This window comes from Eumetopias jubatus, unplaced genomic scaffold (assembly GCF_037043125.1).
Source record: "Eumetopias jubatus isolate StellerSeaLion01/CBP00866 unplaced genomic scaffold, mEumJub1_p1.0 scaffold_1, whole genome shotgun sequence".
Taxonomy (NCBI): Eukaryota; Metazoa; Chordata; class Mammalia; order Carnivora; family Otariidae; genus Eumetopias; species Eumetopias jubatus.
The window spans coordinates 46,084,051-46,101,349 of NW_028274807.1; the positions used below are offsets into that span (position 1 = coordinate 46,084,051).

Below are 17,299 nucleotides of genomic sequence, written 5' to 3' on the forward strand. Positions count from 1 at the left end.
GGATGCAACCTGTCCTTATTTTTCCCTTAAAGTATGAAAGAAAGAACTGACAAAATTATTTCTAAAGGCAGAAGAGGGGAAAGGAACGATAAGGTCTGCATAAAATCATCTAGAAGAAACCAAGAGAAGGAAAGGTTGCTAACTCTATACCAGGGATGGGCAAATGATAGCTCACTCATGCACGGCCTGTTTCGTATGGCCAGTGAGCGCAGAATGGTTTCTACACGTTTAAAGAGTCTTATGTAAACCAAGAGAGAATAAGTGACAGGGACGTGTGGCCCGTAAAGCCTAATATATTTGCTAGCTGGTCCTTTACAGGAAAAGTTTGGTGACTCCTGTTTTATCACAGTCGTGGATATGGATCATGCTCTCATCTTCTGAATGAAAAATGGCCTAGAACCTCTGAAGAGAGGCTGGTTTCAGTTAGGTTTAGTATTGTCTACAGGACTGAGCCCATCTGACAGGCAAGATTTACTAAAACAGATTCCAAGGTTTACATTTTTATTTAATGTTTCAACTTTTCCTGCTTTTGATGCCTAGTCTATGTTTCATAAAACAGATCACTGTAGTGACTATAAAAATACACTCTTCAAATATTCTCTTTGGAGGAGAGGAGGATTCATAATACGACTACCTCTGATTTACGTCAAAAAAAATTTTTTTTTTAAAGATTTTATTTACTTGACAGAGAGAGCACAAGCAGAGGGAGAGAGACGGAGAAGCAGGCTCCCCACCGAGCAAGGAGCCCGATGAGGGACTCGATCCCAGGACCCTGGGATCATGACCCGGGCCGAAGGCAGCCACTTAACTGACTGAGCCACCCAGGCGTCCCTGGTTTATGTCAAAATTTAATTTATATTCAAGAGTATTTCAGTTATCCTCAATCCATCCTAGGTCACACTGGCTGTAAGAAACAGAGTAGTTATGCCTTCTAATCTTTAAAATGAAGTAAAAATTTGGCCACAGACTTTTAGACCTTTACTCTAGACATTTTCAACATGCAGAAAAGAACAAATCATCCTCCTAAATGACTCCCAGTGCGACCCTGCCTGTCCTCCTCAGTACACGTGGACAAAGAGCACACAAAAATGGGAGGACTCATCACACCAATGTTATTTCATGAACACCGTTAACAGTGATGTTGCTGAGGTCTAACTAGCTGCTATCCCACCCCTGCCCCACGCCCTTCCTTATATGACCAATAACGTATATACTTACACCACAGACGTGACGTTGTTAGCCAAAGAACTCTCGTAGTACGGGATACCTTTACTAATTACAACACTGATTTGGCCACCCAAAATGTTTGACACTACTCCTGCGTGCACACCAGCCATGCACAAGGGCGAGGACTTGAGGAAAGGAAAAACAAAAGATTAGTATTTAATTTTCTTTTGATAATTTATAAACAAGACACTTAGGCTTCCTCAAGAAATGAGTTGACTGGGGCAGTTTTCTCAATAAACACAGGATTACCGATGTGGTAACACAGTACAGACTTGTAGCACAAGAAAAAGACTAAAACATCACATCCATAATAAAAAGAAATAATTCCTAGAAAATAAATCAAGATTAAAGATATACACCAGGTACATCAACATATTCTGGAGCTAAAAAAAAATAAAGTTCTATCACAACTTGAACATAAGTCTATGCTGCTTAGACTTACATCTCTATATCCATGAGGGATTGTTCCAGATATCTCAGCAAAAGGAAGCAGACAACCAGCTGGGCAGTACTTACTGTGAAATAAAAACAAGTTAAAGGGTATAAAATAGTTCTGTACTTACTGGGGGAAAAGAACAACAACAACAAAAATCACATATTCATTTTTCAGTTCATTCAAATACTACAACCTCACTACCCTGAGAAGCACTACTTCTAAAAAGCCCTTTCACACTTTATTCCATCCATCCATATAAAACATCTTTCATCCACATATTTAAAATAATTGTGTCATATTCTACATACTGCTTTATTTTACCTCATAATGAATGGCAGACATATTTTTACTATAAGACCTATTCATATTTAACAGCTACCTGCTATTCTATTTTGTGGATAAACCACAATTTATTTCACCAACCCACTACTGATCAAATGTGACTTAAAAATGTTTGGCATTCATTTATTCACTCACTCATCCACCCACCCACTCGACACATTTATCCGAATATCTAGTATGTTGTCTGTTGAGTGCTGGGCTGTGCTAGGTATTGGGTTTACAAACATCAACCAAATAAATACGGCCCAGTCTTCCCTGGGTTTACACTCCAGAGGTCAGGGGGAAGATATTAAACTAATACTTAAATGAGTCATTAATCAGATTATGATTTTGCTATGAAGAAAAGGCACTCCATGAAATAACCTGGAGGAAGCAAGCTTAATAAAAAGTAACACTAACATTCAGCAAATTTACTATGTGCCAGGCGTCCTTCTGAGTACCTCAGGAACCCACACAAGAACCCTAACGGTAGGTATTAGGATTATCTTCATTTTACAGATGAGGGAACTGAGAAACAGTGTGCCCAGGTCCCGTAACTGGTAAGTGGCATATGGGCTCCAGAGTCGATGCTCTTGCACAGGGCTCTGCACTGCCAAAATCAGGAAATGGGGCTCTGAGGAAGCAAAACCTCAGTGAAGGGAGGGAAATGCACCCTAATGGACAGGAACAGTGCGTCCATGAGGTGAGGTGGCCTGTGTGTGTCTTCAACTGGGATGACCAGTACAGGCAGAGTACAGTGATACTGTAAAATTAAAAGGTAACATTAGTTTGAGAGATGGTTGGAGAGGTGGGCAGGAGTCAGATTGTGGAGAAGCCTTGTGGGCTAGGGTGAAGAGTCTGGAATATATTTCTAAGTAAAAATGGGAAGTCAATAAAGGATTTTAAGGCTTATACACATATTTCTGAAAAAGATTATTCTGGCTCCTGAGAAGAGACTGGAAGGAACCCTGAGGAGAAGCTGAGACCTCAGTGGGCTGGCGGTGCAGCAGTCCAGGCAAGAGGAAACAGCAGCTTGCCTGTGGGTGGGGATGCTGGAGCTGAAGCAGAGGCTCCAAGACCTGGTGGCAGGGCTGTATGCCAGACACTGATGCCAGAATCACCTCTGTTCACTGGGATCCTCTGTAAGTGCTGAGGAGCACAGCCATCCCACAGAGAACTATCCATGAAGACAAAATAAAGGTTGCTCTTTGGGGAGTGGTAGCAAGTTGGGGGGAGGTTAGTGAGACCAGTCTTAGAAGATGAGAATAAAGCTGCCAAGCAGAGAGGAGTTAAGCAATTCTGGGTAAAAGTTCTGAGAGCTCAGAGCAGTGTCAAGAATCCATAAGTACAGGAGCACCTGGGTGGCTCAGTTGGTTAAGCGACTGCCTTCGGCTCAGGTCATGATCTGCAAGTCCCAGGATGGAGTCCCGCATCGGGCTCCCTGCTCAGTGGGGAGTCTGCTTCTCCCTCTGACCCTCCCCCCACCCCTTGCGCTCACTCTCTCTCTCTTTCTCAAATAAATAAATCTTAAAAAAAAAAAAAAAAGAATCCATGAGTACATGAGACTGGAAAAATAGTCCAAGGACTACCTGGGAAGGATCCTGAAACCCAGGCTAAGAAACCTGGATGGCATTTTGTCTTAATAATAAGGAGCTCCTGAAGATTCTTAAGTAGGGGAATGATCAGGCGTTTATTTTAGAACGAAACTTGGCAGCAATGTGAGTGGCAGAATAAAAGCCAACAAAGGTTAGAAATGGAAAATCAAATAGAAGGGAATCCCAGTCCAGACAAGAGACAAGGACATAAAGCAGGGAAACAGTAGTAGAAATGCTGCCTGGGCAAGAACACTGAAGAATTCTGTCATAGCCTAAATCGTTCTCTTCCCTTTTTTGAGGAAAAAAAAAATTAGCTCCTCTAACTTCATTAGCAGTTTTGCCAGATTTTGAAAAGCAACTAGTTCTACTTTTAAAGTATATTGAAATTATACTTTTGTTATAGAGAAGATCCAAATGCTACAATTAAAGCAAAATTTAAATATGGTAACTCAATGGCTTTAAATAAGCTCTAATTTATTGACGTCTTAGAACAATGATTATCTGTCACACCTATGACACATATATTAATGTACATTATACCTAAGTGTATAAGAATAATGATGGAGTAGTGAAGAGTAACATTTAAGGGGGGAAAAAGTCACAAATATGGTCATACCTGAATTCAGGTTCCAAAAAACTGGATGCAGTGTCTAAACAAGTAATCAGATCTAGAAAAACAAAATAAAAAACGGATTCAATAATACATAGGTTTACTCTTACTGAAACACCAACTCTTTCCAAATCCCAAATGATACTGTTCTAAATTTTAAATCTCAACAGCTGTCAAGGTAGGACTAGTAACTTTTTACAAGTTTTTGTTAGTCACAATTTCTTTTTAAGTATCTTGATTTCTGGGGCTATGCCTCTCCAATACGGTTTGTTACCACATCACCTCATAGAGTCCTGTGTGTACGTATATACATATATACACACATACATAAGGTACACAGGTAAGTATAAATGTATAGACTTAAAATAACTTCCATAAAATACAGCTCCTGAAAAAAGAAAAATAATTATATAACTAAAAAATGATCCTTTACTAGTTATACACAAGGAAAACAATGACAAGACAGATGAATTAATTTTGTTACTCCAAGGAACTGAAAGGATACTGAAAATCTAGGAATATATTTCTAAGTAAAAATGGGAAGGCCAGGACCAGCAGCACCAGTAACTTCTGCAAACTTAATAGAAATTCAAATTGTTGAACACCATGCAGACTTATAGAATCTCTGGGAGTGGAGACCCAAAAATCTGCTTTAACAAGTCCTTTAGGTAATTCTTAAGCACAGTAAAGTTGAAGAAACAATGATCTAAATAAGAAGGTACTTTAAAATTTAACATTTCTATCTAGAAATCAAATTTGAATAAGAGCTAACCTGTTTCATTAAGACTCAGTTTATAGGCTGGGTAAAAGTGACGGCCTGGTCCTGTCTAAGTCTGGTTTTGTACCTGTGCTGGTTTCCTGCCATAATAGCCTTCTTTGGTCCCTCTGGCATATGCTGCCCTCTCGATAATGGAATGATTTTCTACTGTCCCTTAGCCTTGCTGGCTTAACTGTCGCTTCCTCACAGAAGCTGTTCCTCATCTTCACAAGTCAAACACCTTTAGCACATAGTAGGCACCTAAGATTTTTTTGGTTGTTTTAATGAGTAGGTGACTATTATGTGTTCTCAAAGTACCATGTGTTATATGTAAGAAAAATCCACTAATGCAGTCGTAGAATTCTAAGCAACATCATTTTATGATGTCTGGTCTATGGACAGAGAAGGCTGTCAGTCTTCACCTTTGTTTGGTCAGCAGCAGTCACAGCATTTGGCATAACAGGAGGCTTTCATTCAACATTTATTGAATAAATGGATGAATAACAGTTTGTGACTGCTGGCATGTTTGGCTAAGTACAATCATTGTATGGAGGTAACCTAGAAGGCCCTAATAAGGCAATCCCAAAGGTAAGTGCTTTCACATATAAATTCCTGGCCGAACAAGTGTGCTGAGGGTGACAATACACTGAGGAGATAATACCCCACAGGATCCTAGCACACTGATGGCATGCAAACAGTTGTTAAATTTTATTTTCCTTTTGGTCAGAGAGAGAGAGAGAGAGCACAAGCAGGTGGAACGGCAGGTGGAAGGAGAAGCAGGCTCCCTGCTGAGCAAGGAGCCCAATGCAGGACTCGATCCCAGGATCATGACCTGAGCTGAAGGCAGATGTTTAACTGACTGAGTCACCCAGGCGCCCTGCAAATATTCATTAAATTAATGGCCACCACAGCATGCACAAATAATGGATTATTCTATAATTCTGAAGAAATTACATGATTGTCACCCAAATGAAATGTATCTTGGAAGAACTAGAGCACAACTGTTAGACCAACAGGAAAGTGATATTTTGAGAGCAATTACATGATTAATGGATTAATACACCATAGGCCCTTGAATGATGATTAAATCTATGTTTTAGGAGTTTAAGAGAATACGTGCCTGGAGAGGGGTTTATGACTACCTGGCTGAATGACTGAGAAAAGCAGACACACTGAATTACCTATACCTCGGTTATCCTGGCAACCTAATAGCCTGGGATGCAAAGGTACCTGTGTGGTCCAACGTGGCCTCAAAACCACAAGACGACTGCCAGCTGGCCCCATTATTTTCAGGCCACACGCCGGAATGCTGGTCAACTACAGATACACTTGAGCAGGACAGGGTTTTATTCTAAGTCCACACAAATGTATGCAACTCACTTGACCATTGCTTTCAAATTCCATGGGGGCTCAAGAGAGGTCCCTAGGAGGAAAATAGGAATTCAAAATGGACAGCTATGAGGAAAGCCAAGAAGACTAAAGACAGAAAATCATGATTACAAATACTGAGCTTTGTAACTCCACAGAGGCAAAGAAAACCTCCAGCCTGCAATTAAGATGCTTTAAAATGTGTCTTTCCTGAAAGCTTTTCCCAAGTAAACAGCCTTCCAGAAAACCATTATTACTACAAGGCTCCCAGCTAATAACACAGCTTAGGCAGGATGAATACAGCTCAAAAGAAACCATCTGCCTCAGAGCCTTCTGATAGCAATGTATAAGAAGTTAAAACGAATGGAACAGCAGTGAGAGTCCAGAAATAAATTCTAAATTTAAAGCCAACTGATTCTGATACGGTTGCCAAAACAATTCAGTGGGGAGGAAGAATAAGTCTTCTTAACAAATGGTGCTGAGACAAGAGGATATCCACATGCAAAAGAATAAAACTGGACCCCGACCTCTGATCCCATAGAAAAATTAAAGCGGATCTAAATTTAAGAGCCAAAATTATAACACTCTTAGAAGAAACTGTAGGTATAAATCTTGACCTTGGATTAAGCAATGTTTTCTTAGCTATGATACCAAAAAAAACACAAGTAGCCACATAAAAATACATAAATTGAATTTCATCAAAATTAAAAACTTCTGTGCTTCAAAGAATGCTATCATGAAAGAGAAAGATAATCCGCACAATGGGAGAAAATATTTGCAAGTCATATAATCTGATAAGGATCTAGTACCCAATAAAGAAGTATTCCAACTTGATTTTAAAAAGCCAAGCCAACTTAAGAATGAGCAAAGGATCTGAACAGACTACTCCAAAGGAGATATACAAACGGCCAATAAGCACATGAAAAGTTTCTCAACATGACTAAGTATCAGGGAAATGCAAATCGAAGTCACAATGAGATAATACGTTATACCCACTGGGATGTCCGGAATCAAAGGGACGTGGAGAAAAGAAATTGGAACCCACCTGCACTTCTTGAGGGATTTTTAAATGGTGTAGCTGCTTTAGAAAACAGTTTAGTAGTTTCTTAAAAAAGGGTAAGGATGGCCGGGTGGCTCAGTCAAAGTGTCTGCCTTCGGCTTAAGTCACGATCTCAGGGTCCTGGGATCGAGCCCCGTGTTGGACTCCGTGCTCAGCAGAGAGTCTGCTTCTCTCTCTTCCTCTGCCCCTCACTCCTGCTCATGCTTTCTCTGTCTCTCGCTCTACTCTCTCAAATAAATTAAAATCTTTAAATAATTTAAAAAAGGGTAAACACAGAGATACCATATGACCTAGTAATTCCACTACTAGAATATACCCAAGAAAAATGAAAATATGTATCGATACAAACACCTGTACACAAATGTTTATCAACTAATGAATGGATCAGTGTGGTATATGCATACAATGGAATATTACTCAGCCACAAAAAAGAATGAAGTACTCATACATGCCCCAACATGACCTCTGAAAACATGCTAAGTAAAAAGAAGCCAGCCACGAAAGACCACACATTGTATGACTCCATTTATATGTAATAACCAAAATAGGTAAATCTATAGAGAATAAAGTAGAGTAGTGGTTACCTAGGAATGGAGAGGGAGAGATTTAAGGGGTGGGGAATGGGGAATGACCACTAGTGACTACGGAGCTTCTTTTGGGGTGATAAAAATGTTCTAAAATTGACTATGGTGATGACTGCACAACTGCAAACATACTGAAAATCAATGAACTGTGTATTTTGAGTAGGTGAAATGTATGGTATAATAAAACTGTAATTAAAAACTTTAAAAATGAAGAAAAAGAAGCTATCATAAAAGTAGTAACACTCTTCCTTTATAGAGAGCACATGTGCATTGAGGGAAAAATAAAGCCTAGAAAAAGGGCTGGGAATGGCTGTTCACTTGTTTATTCATTTGTACATTCACTCAACAAATACTTAGTAAGTATGTATTATGACCAGGTGTTGTTCTAGGTACTAGAGATAAAGCAAAGAACACTCAGACAAAAATCTCTGCATACAGGAAGTGTACCTTATGTGAGGGATAAGAGAAAACAGTATGAATAAGAAACAGACATAGTGTTAGCAGGTGATAAATACGTTAGAAAAAATAAGGAAAGACAGGTAGGAAAAGTTAAGGGGTTGAGATTTTAAGTAACATGGTCAGGACAGACCTTACTGAGAAGGTGGCAGGTAAATAAAACTCTAAAATAGGTGTGGGAGTGAGGTATGTGTGAGGATAACACAGAATAGGCAGAGGGAGCACACTTAGCATGTTTGCTGCCACAGGAAACAAGGGAAAGACAATTAAGAGAAGAAGTCAGACAAGGAATGAGAAGCCATCTCCTATAGGATCCTGGAGGTAAGGACATTGAACAAAGTGAGATGAGAGCTTCATTTTAATAGGATCATACTCACCACTGGGTTGAGAGTACGTTGAAGGGGAGAAAGGACAGAAAGAAAGGTCAGCAAAAAAATCTCTTGCCATAACTGAGGTAGGAGTAGATGGTGACGTGAATGGGAGTGGCAGTAGCGGAGGTGTTGAGATGTGGTCAGAAGCTGATATATGTACATATAGACCCTGAGAAGTGGCTAACGAATATAAAGTTGGAGAGACCCAAAGACAACACTAAGCTTTCTGGCCAGAGCAAATTAAAAGATGACTTATTTTATGTAAAGTGCTTAGGCAGTGATTATAAAATAATAAGTAATGATAAGGTACTCATAGTCAAGTCAATTGTCACGCTGGACCCACTGTAAGATGTCCTGTAATGCCAGAAAATCAGTGATATGTTCAAAGTGCAAGGCAGTATATACTTTACTCCCTTCTCAACTAAGAGCGTCTGTATGGGATTTAAAAAAAATTTTTAATCAAATATTATACATAAAAAAAGAGTATTTATAACATATATATTACTACACGGAACACTAAACATATGGTATACTTCATTGGGGTGCTCTGGGCCATAGAGAGTTGCAGCAGTAGGATGCAGAATGCCCTCAAGGGGTTCTGCCGAAACTGACTGGCGTTCTATTCTTTTCCTTGTGCATCAGCACGAAGGAGAATTGGCATCTATAGTGTAGATTCTACACGAATCTTAGCAGTACAGTCTAACCCAAAATGAGTGTAATTATAATTTCTCTAAGAGCCTCCCTAATATCTGCTGCCTTCCCTAACCCTACAAAACTTTCTAGATGAGGCAGGCCTCAGGTGGGGTTGTGAAGGCAGAATAATGTGACAAAGAATATGAGAAAATACAAAAACAAAGGCAAACCAATAGTCAACAACAGAATGAAAGACTTCAAAGTTTTCTTAATGAAAACACCAACATCAGATATTCTAAGATAGCTCCCAACTTAGTAATATTACTATCAGCCATAATTGGTATCCTATGCACAAGTTTTTTTTTTTTTAATTTAAGTACAAGTAAACATTTTTCTAATACATAATAACTGCATAGGCTGGGAAACTTTATAATTGCCCCATGAAATATTTATTTAAATATGACATCTAATGTTAACCCATAACATCACAGAAGTATGATAAATATTTTGTAAGTTCACAAATCAATTAAAAAATAGCATATTGGTTACTATCTCAGAAATATTTTTGATTGATAGCACTGGCTATTTCTGACACTACAGAATTTTGAAATAGATTTTGATTTTCCCCCGATACTCTGTTTTGTGTTACTGAATGAATTAAAAAAACTCTCAGCAATGTTGGCACTGACTATATTAGCTGCTGGATATAATTTTTATCCAGTTGAAGCCATTTACTTCTAAAGGAGGAAGCCTGAGTGCCTATATTTATTCTAATTCGAGAAAGCATGAAGTACAGTAAGTTACTATATTTATTTAACCCAAGAAGAAAATAAATGAAGATGATGCATATTCTTTTTTATTTACTCTAATATTCTTTAACAAATTTCCCAGAGCCTGAAGGAATATGAAGTCATGCCTTCCTAATTCACACTTTGTCAGCAACCTTGCACTGAAAATGTGTGACAGCTACTTTGTTCAAGTGCTACCGGATGCAGGACAAGATTCATCTTGTTGCTCCAGCCGATATTACCATGTGACCTTGGGCATAATTCCTTGTTTTCATAATAGGAACCTGGTATTAATTTGTACCATCTGCCATTTAGTGAAGGAAATTTACATATGTAATAGAACATAACTTATTGTGATTCAGAGTTAAGTAACATTTACTCAGTGACAGACACCATAAGAGGCATTTTATATCTTCTCTTTTACATACTGAGAGTAGAGATTAAATCTTAAGTTTCTCTTAGAAATATTACAATGCCATCTATGGAAGTTGAGTCTACAGTAGGATCTCAGATGAAAATAGTCAATGCTTTCCTATGGATGATGCAGGCATGACTCAGTTGCCTAACAATGTAGTCAGGCTATAAGGTACATGTGATGAATCAAACCCTCTTCATACCTAAGTTCCTGTATATTACATTAAAAAACAAATACAAGAATATTAAAAGTCAGTATAAGACATTAAAATCTAAGATTTTATATAAAATATAAGATATTAAGAATATTAAAAGATTATAAAACATTAATATTCTTCTGTGACCTACACAGTATCTAGGGCACTAATGAATACATTAGTAAGAGCAGCAGTGAAACAACAGGTCACTGGATAACATAAAACACTACACAAATGCAAACTCCGTCCCCTCACAGCATTCTTAAAACTCACTAAAAAATGAAACACATACAAAACACTAAAATTGTTAAAGCCCTTCAGGTTACCTGTCACTTGCAATAAATTCTAAACCACAAACTGAATCACCTCTTTGGGTTAACACTCTCTTTAACAGATTGTTTTTAAGTGCTCTTTTTCTGCAAAATTGTTAACACTTCATTGGTCAGCACCTTTCTTCTACAAATTGACACCAAAAACCTATTTTTCTGGGGCGCCTGGGTGGCTCAGTTGGTTAAGCAACTGCCTTTGGCTCAGGTCATGATCCTGGAGTCCCGGGATCGAGTCCCACATCGGGCTCCCTGCTCAGCAGGGAGTCTGCTTCTCCCTCTGACCCTCTTCCCTCTCGTGCTCTCTATCTCATTCTCTCTCTCAAATAAATAAATAAAAATCTTTAAAAAACAACAAAAACAAACCTATTTTTCTGTATGTATATTACACAAACATAATACATACTCATTTGTGTGTAAATAAAAACAAATCTAAAAATATGCATGTAAGCTGAGACTTCATTAATAAAATCTTACTTAATAGTTTAAGAGTTTAAAATGTTTGACAATAACAAGAAAAATTAGGAACACAATAGAAACACTAAAAATAGAAACCTAGCTAAATGCAGTACTCAAAACAAAAAGATTTCTATAAAATTACTGTATAATTAAGGTAGCAAACAATCTTAAGTAACTCATGCTCTATTTTTAAAACCAAAAGCATCCCGTGAAAAAAAAAAACAACCAACAAAACAAAAAATCAAAACAACCAGTTACAGAAATCTGGACTCTATTAGAAAGTAGTTCTATATTCTGCCCTGTTTCATTTACAAGTTGATTTAGTCTAATGTAAGATGTTAAAAATGGGAAGTATTTGGCAAAAAAATGTTGTTAAAGAAGGTAGCAATCAGAAAACTTTTAAACTATTGGTGTTAATTCTAAAAATAACCTAACACAGTTTGGCTATTGTGGACATTGCTTCTATGAACATTGGGGTGCATGTGCCCCTTCTTTTCACTACATCTGTATCTTTGGGGTAAATACCTAGTAGTGCAATTACTGGGTCGTACGGTAGCTCTATTTTTAACATCTTGAGGAACCTCCGTACTGTTTTCCAGAGTGGCTGTACCAGCTTGCATTCCCACCAACAGTGTTAGAGGGTCCCCCTTTCTCCGCATCCTCATCAACAACTGTTGTTTCCTGACTTGTTAATTTTAGTCATTCTAACTGGTGTAAGGTGGTATCTCATTGTGGCTTTGATTTATATTTCCCTGATAGCTAGCGATACTAAACATTTTTTCATTTGTTAGCCATCTGTATGTCTTCTTTGGAGAAGTGTCTGTTCATGTCTTCTGCCCATTTTTTGACTTGTTTTTTGGGTGTTGAGTTTGATAAGTTCTTTATAGATCTTGGATACCAGCCCTTTATCCGTAATGTCATTTGCAAATATCTTCTCCCATTCCATGGGTTGCCTCTTAGTTTTGCTGTTTCCTTTCTACATCAAAAACTAATGATGTACTATATGTTGGCTAACTGAACATACTACTACTACTACTAATAAATAACAATATACATCAAAAACAATCCTGTAAAATACGATTATTTCCCAGGCTCAGCTGTTCGTAAGTCGTAAGCAGATGGTTCTCAGATTCTAAGGGGTCAGCAGGCAATGAATAAACAAGTGTTTGTGAATTCCAGTTAGAAAGCTCATTAATTTTTACACTGGCTCATTTTATTTTTTTAAACTATTTACTATTTTTCTGACTAAAAAACACAAACATACAAAAGCATGACCACTACAAAATTCTGGACTGGTAAAATTGGAAATAAAGGGGTGTAACATTAATTCTTAAGTGATGATGTCATATTCTACAAAAGAAGTATTGACTATCACTTCTCAGCTGCACGTGTACACTCAGACATGTACATCCACTCCCACCAATTTATGGCACATAACAAATAGAGGCTGCCTTAAAGGATTTGAAGCTTTCAATGCAAATACAGATAGGTCTTCTGAGCTCATTGTTCTATAACTAAAATAACTTAAACATCATTGCCCAGAGTCATCCTATAAATGTTGTGTTTCCCCTAGAAACTGGTTAATGGTGAACAGATTCAAAACCAGGTATTTGGATCACTCACCTATAAAATTTATTTTTCAAGTCCAGTGGTAAATGGTTTTAATTTAACATTTTAGAATGAAAATGTTAGTCTACTTTATTACTATACTAGATAAAAATATCTGACTTACTGACTCTGGACCTCTGAGTAACTGGTTTTGCTTCTCTAAGTAAGACCAGCAGAAACTTAGGAGTTTCTCTCAATAGACCTTCCCACCAGTGGTTGTAATATGATATCTAGGATGTCTCTAGGGTCTACATATTTTTTCAATTTTCAAATAAAAATTTCAATTTCAAGGATGCTGTACTTTGTCAAATGCTTTTTCTGCTTCTATTGAGAGGATCATATGGTTCTTGTCTTTTCTTTTATTTATGTAGTGTATCACATAGATTGATTTGCAGATGTTGAACCACCCTTGCAGCCCAGGAATAAATCTCACTGGGTTGTGGTGAATAATCCTTTTGATATACTGTTGGGTCCTATTGGCTAGTGTCTTGGTGAGAATTTTTGCATCCATGTTCATCAGGAATCAATATTGTTGAAAGAAAGAAAGAAAAACATTTTTTCTGTAATTCTCCTTTTTGGTAGGGTCTTTGTCTGGTTTTAGGATCAAGGTAATGCTGGCCTCATAGAAAGTTTCAAAGTTTTTCTACCATTTCTATTTTTTGAAACTGCTTGAGAAGAATAGGTATTAATTCTTCAAATGTTTGGGAGAATTCCCTGGATTCCTGGCCCTGGACTCTTATTGATTGGGAGGTTTTTGATTACCACTTCAATTTCCTTGCTGGCTTTGAGTCTGTTAAGATTTCCTATTTCTTCCTGTTTCAGTTTCGGTAGTTTGTACGTTTCTAGGAATGAATTCATTTCTTCCAGATTGCCTAATTTGTTGGCATATAGTTGCTCCTAATATGTTCTTATGATGGTTTGTATTTCTTCAGTGTTGGCTGTGATCTCTCTTTCATTCATGATTTTATATTCTTTTTGATAAATCTGGCTAGATGTTTATCAATCTTATTAATTCTTTCAAAGAACCTGCTCCTAGTTTTGCTGATTTGTTCTACTGTTCTTTTGGTTTCTATTTCATTGATTTCTGCTCTAATCTTTATTAATTCTCTCCTCCAGCTAGGTACAGGCTTTATTTGCTGTTCTTTCTCCAGCTCCTTTAGGTGTAAGGTTAGGTTGTGTATTTGAGAACTTTCTTGTTTCTTGAGAAAGGCTTGTATTGCTATATACTTCCCTCTTAGGACCATCTTTGGTGCATCTCAAAGGGTTTGAACAGTTGTGTTTTCATTTTCATGAATATTTTAATTCTTCTTTAATTTCCCGGTTGACCCATTCATTTTTAGTAGGATGCTCTTTAACCTTCATGTGTTTGAGATCTTTCCAAATTTCCTCTTGTGATTAAGTTCAAATATCGAAGCACTGCGGTCTAAAAACATGCAGAAAATGATGCCAATCTTTTGGTACCGGTTGAGACCTGGTTTGTGACCCACTATGTTATCTATTCTGGAGAATGTTCCACGTGCACTTGAGAATAAAGTGTATTCTGTTGCTTTAGGATGGAATGTTCTGAATATATCTGTGAGGTCCATCTGGTCAGTGTGTCATTCAAAGCCCTTGTTTCCCTGTTGTGATCTGCTTCAATTATCTGTCCACTGCAGTGAGTGGGTGTTAAAGAACCTACTATTATTATATTATTATCAATGTGTTTCTTTCATTTTGTTGTTAATTGGTTTATCTAATAGGCTGCCCCCTGGTTAGGGGCATAAATATATATTTTTTAATTTTATTGTTATGTTAGTCACCATACATTAGCTTTTGATGTAGTGATCCACGCTTCATTGTTTTCGTATAACACCCAGGGCTCCATGCAGTACCTGCCCTCCTTAATACCCATCACCAGGCTAACCCATCCCCCCACAACCCTCCCCTCTAAAACCCTCAGTTTGTTTCTCAGAGTCCATAGTCTCTCATGGTTCATCTCTCCCACTGATTTTTCCCCCTTCATTTTTCCCTTCCTTCTCCTAATGTCCTCCGTGCTATTCCTTATGTTCCACAAATAAGTGAAACCATATAACTGACTTTCTCTACTTATTTCATTTAGTATAATCTCCTCCAGTCCCATCCATGTTGATGTAAAAGTATTCATCCTTTCTGATGGCTGAGTAATATTCCATTGTATATATGGACCACATCTTCTTTATCCATTCATCTGTTGAAAGGCATCTGGGCTCTTTCCACAGTTTGGCTATTGAGGACATTGCTGCTATGAACACTGGGGTGCATATGGTCCTTCTTTTCACTACATCTGTGTCTTTGGGGTAAATACCCAGTAGTGCAATTGCTGGGTCATAGGGTAGCTCTATTTTTAATTTTCTGAGGCACCGCCACACTGTCTTCCAAAGTGGCTGTACCAACTTGCATTCCCACCAACAGTTTAAGAGGGTTCCCCTTTCTCCACAACCTCTCCAACATTTGTTTTGTTCCTTGTCAGTTTTTGCCATTCTAACTGGTATAAGGTGGTATCTCAATGAGGTTTTGATTTGAATTTCCCTGATGGTTAATGATGATGAACATTTTTTCATGTGTCTGTTAGCCATCTGCATGTCTTCTTCAGAGAAGCGTCTTTTCCTGTCTTCTGCCCATTTTTTGACTTATTTGTTTTTTGGGTGTTGAGTTTGAGAAGTTCTTTATAGATCTTGGATACCAGCCCTTTGTCTGTAGCGTCATTTGCAAATATCTTCTTCCTTTCCATGGGTTGCCTCTTTGTTTTGTTGACCGTCTCCTTTGCTCAGCAGAAGCTTTTTATCTTGATAAAGTCCCAAAAGTTCATTTTCCCTTTTGTTTCACTTGCCTTTGGAGATGTATCTTGAAAGAAATTGCTGTGGCTGATGTGAAGAGGTTACTGCCTATGTTCTCCTCTAGGATTTTGATGGATTCCAGTCTCACATTGAGGTCTTTTACCCATTTTGAGTTTATCTTTGTGTATGGTATAAGTTTACAATTGTTAGATCTTCTTGTTAGATAGACACTTCAATTAAGATATAGTGTCCTTCCTCATCTATTATTACATTCTTTGGTTTAAAATCTAATTTGTCTGAAATAAGGATTGCTACTCCAGCTTTTTTTGGATGTCCATTAGCATGATAAATGGTTTTCCACCCCCTCACTTTCAATCTGGAGGTGTCTTTGGGTCTAAAATGAGTCTCTTGTGGACAGCTTTTCAACAGGTCTTGCTTTTTTATCCAATTTGATACCCTGTGTCTTTTGATTGGGGCATTTAGCCCATTTACATTCAGAATAACTACTGAAAGAAATGAACTTAGAGCCATTATATTATCTGTAAAGTCTCTGTTCCTTTCTGGTCTATGTTAACTTTTGGGCTCTCTCTTCGCTTAAGGGATCCCCTTTAATATTTCTTGTAGGGCTGGTTTAATGATCACAAATTCTTTCAGTTTCTGTTTGTCCTAGAAGCTTTTTATCTCTACTTATATTCTGAATGACAGACTTGATGGATAAAGTATTCTTGGCTGTATATTTTTCTCATTTAGCATCTTGAATATATCATGCCAGTCCTTTCTGGCCTGCCAGTTCTCTGTGGATAGGTCTGCTGCCAATCTAATGCTTCTATCCTTGTAGGTTAGGGACTTTTTGTCCCTACTTGATTCAGATTTTCTTTTTGTCTCTGAAATTTGCAGGCTTCACTACTATATGTTGGGGTACTGATCTATTTTTATTGATTTTGAGGGGGTTCTCTGTGCCCCTGGACTTGAATGCCTGTTTCCTTCCTCAGATTATGGAAGTTCTAAGCTATAATTTGCTCCAATAGACCTTCTGCCCCCCCTTTCCTCTCTTTCTGGGATCCCAATTATTCTAATATTGTTTTTCCCTTATGGTATCACTTATCTCTTGAATTCTACTCTCATGATCCAGTAGTTATCTTTTTCTCAGTTTCCTTATTCTCCAACATTTTGTCTTCTATATCACTAATTCTCTCTTCTGCCTCATTTATCCTAGGAGTTAGAGCCTCCATTTTTTATTGTACTTCATTAATAGCCTTTATTTCAACTTGATTAGATTTTAGTTCTTTTATTC

At 37.7% G+C, this 17,299-nt stretch overlaps 1 protein-coding gene across 1 annotated transcript in view; it reads right to left on the bottom strand.

Annotated features, from left to right (window-relative positions):
- Positions 1 to 17,299, bottom strand: part of DCBLD2 (discoidin, CUB and LCCL domain containing 2) — a 90,990-nt gene that overhangs the window by 21,535 nt on the left and 52,156 nt on the right. The window contains exons 4-6 of the mRNA XM_028119153.2: positions 4,196 to 4,247; positions 1,670 to 1,742; positions 1,219 to 1,352 (exon numbers count right to left, since the gene is read on the bottom strand). Of these exons, the coding sequence (XP_027974954.2) occupies positions 1,219 to 1,352; positions 1,670 to 1,742; positions 4,196 to 4,247 (259 nt within the window). The remainder of the gene's footprint in view (positions 1 to 1,218; positions 1,353 to 1,669; positions 1,743 to 4,195; positions 4,248 to 17,299) is intronic.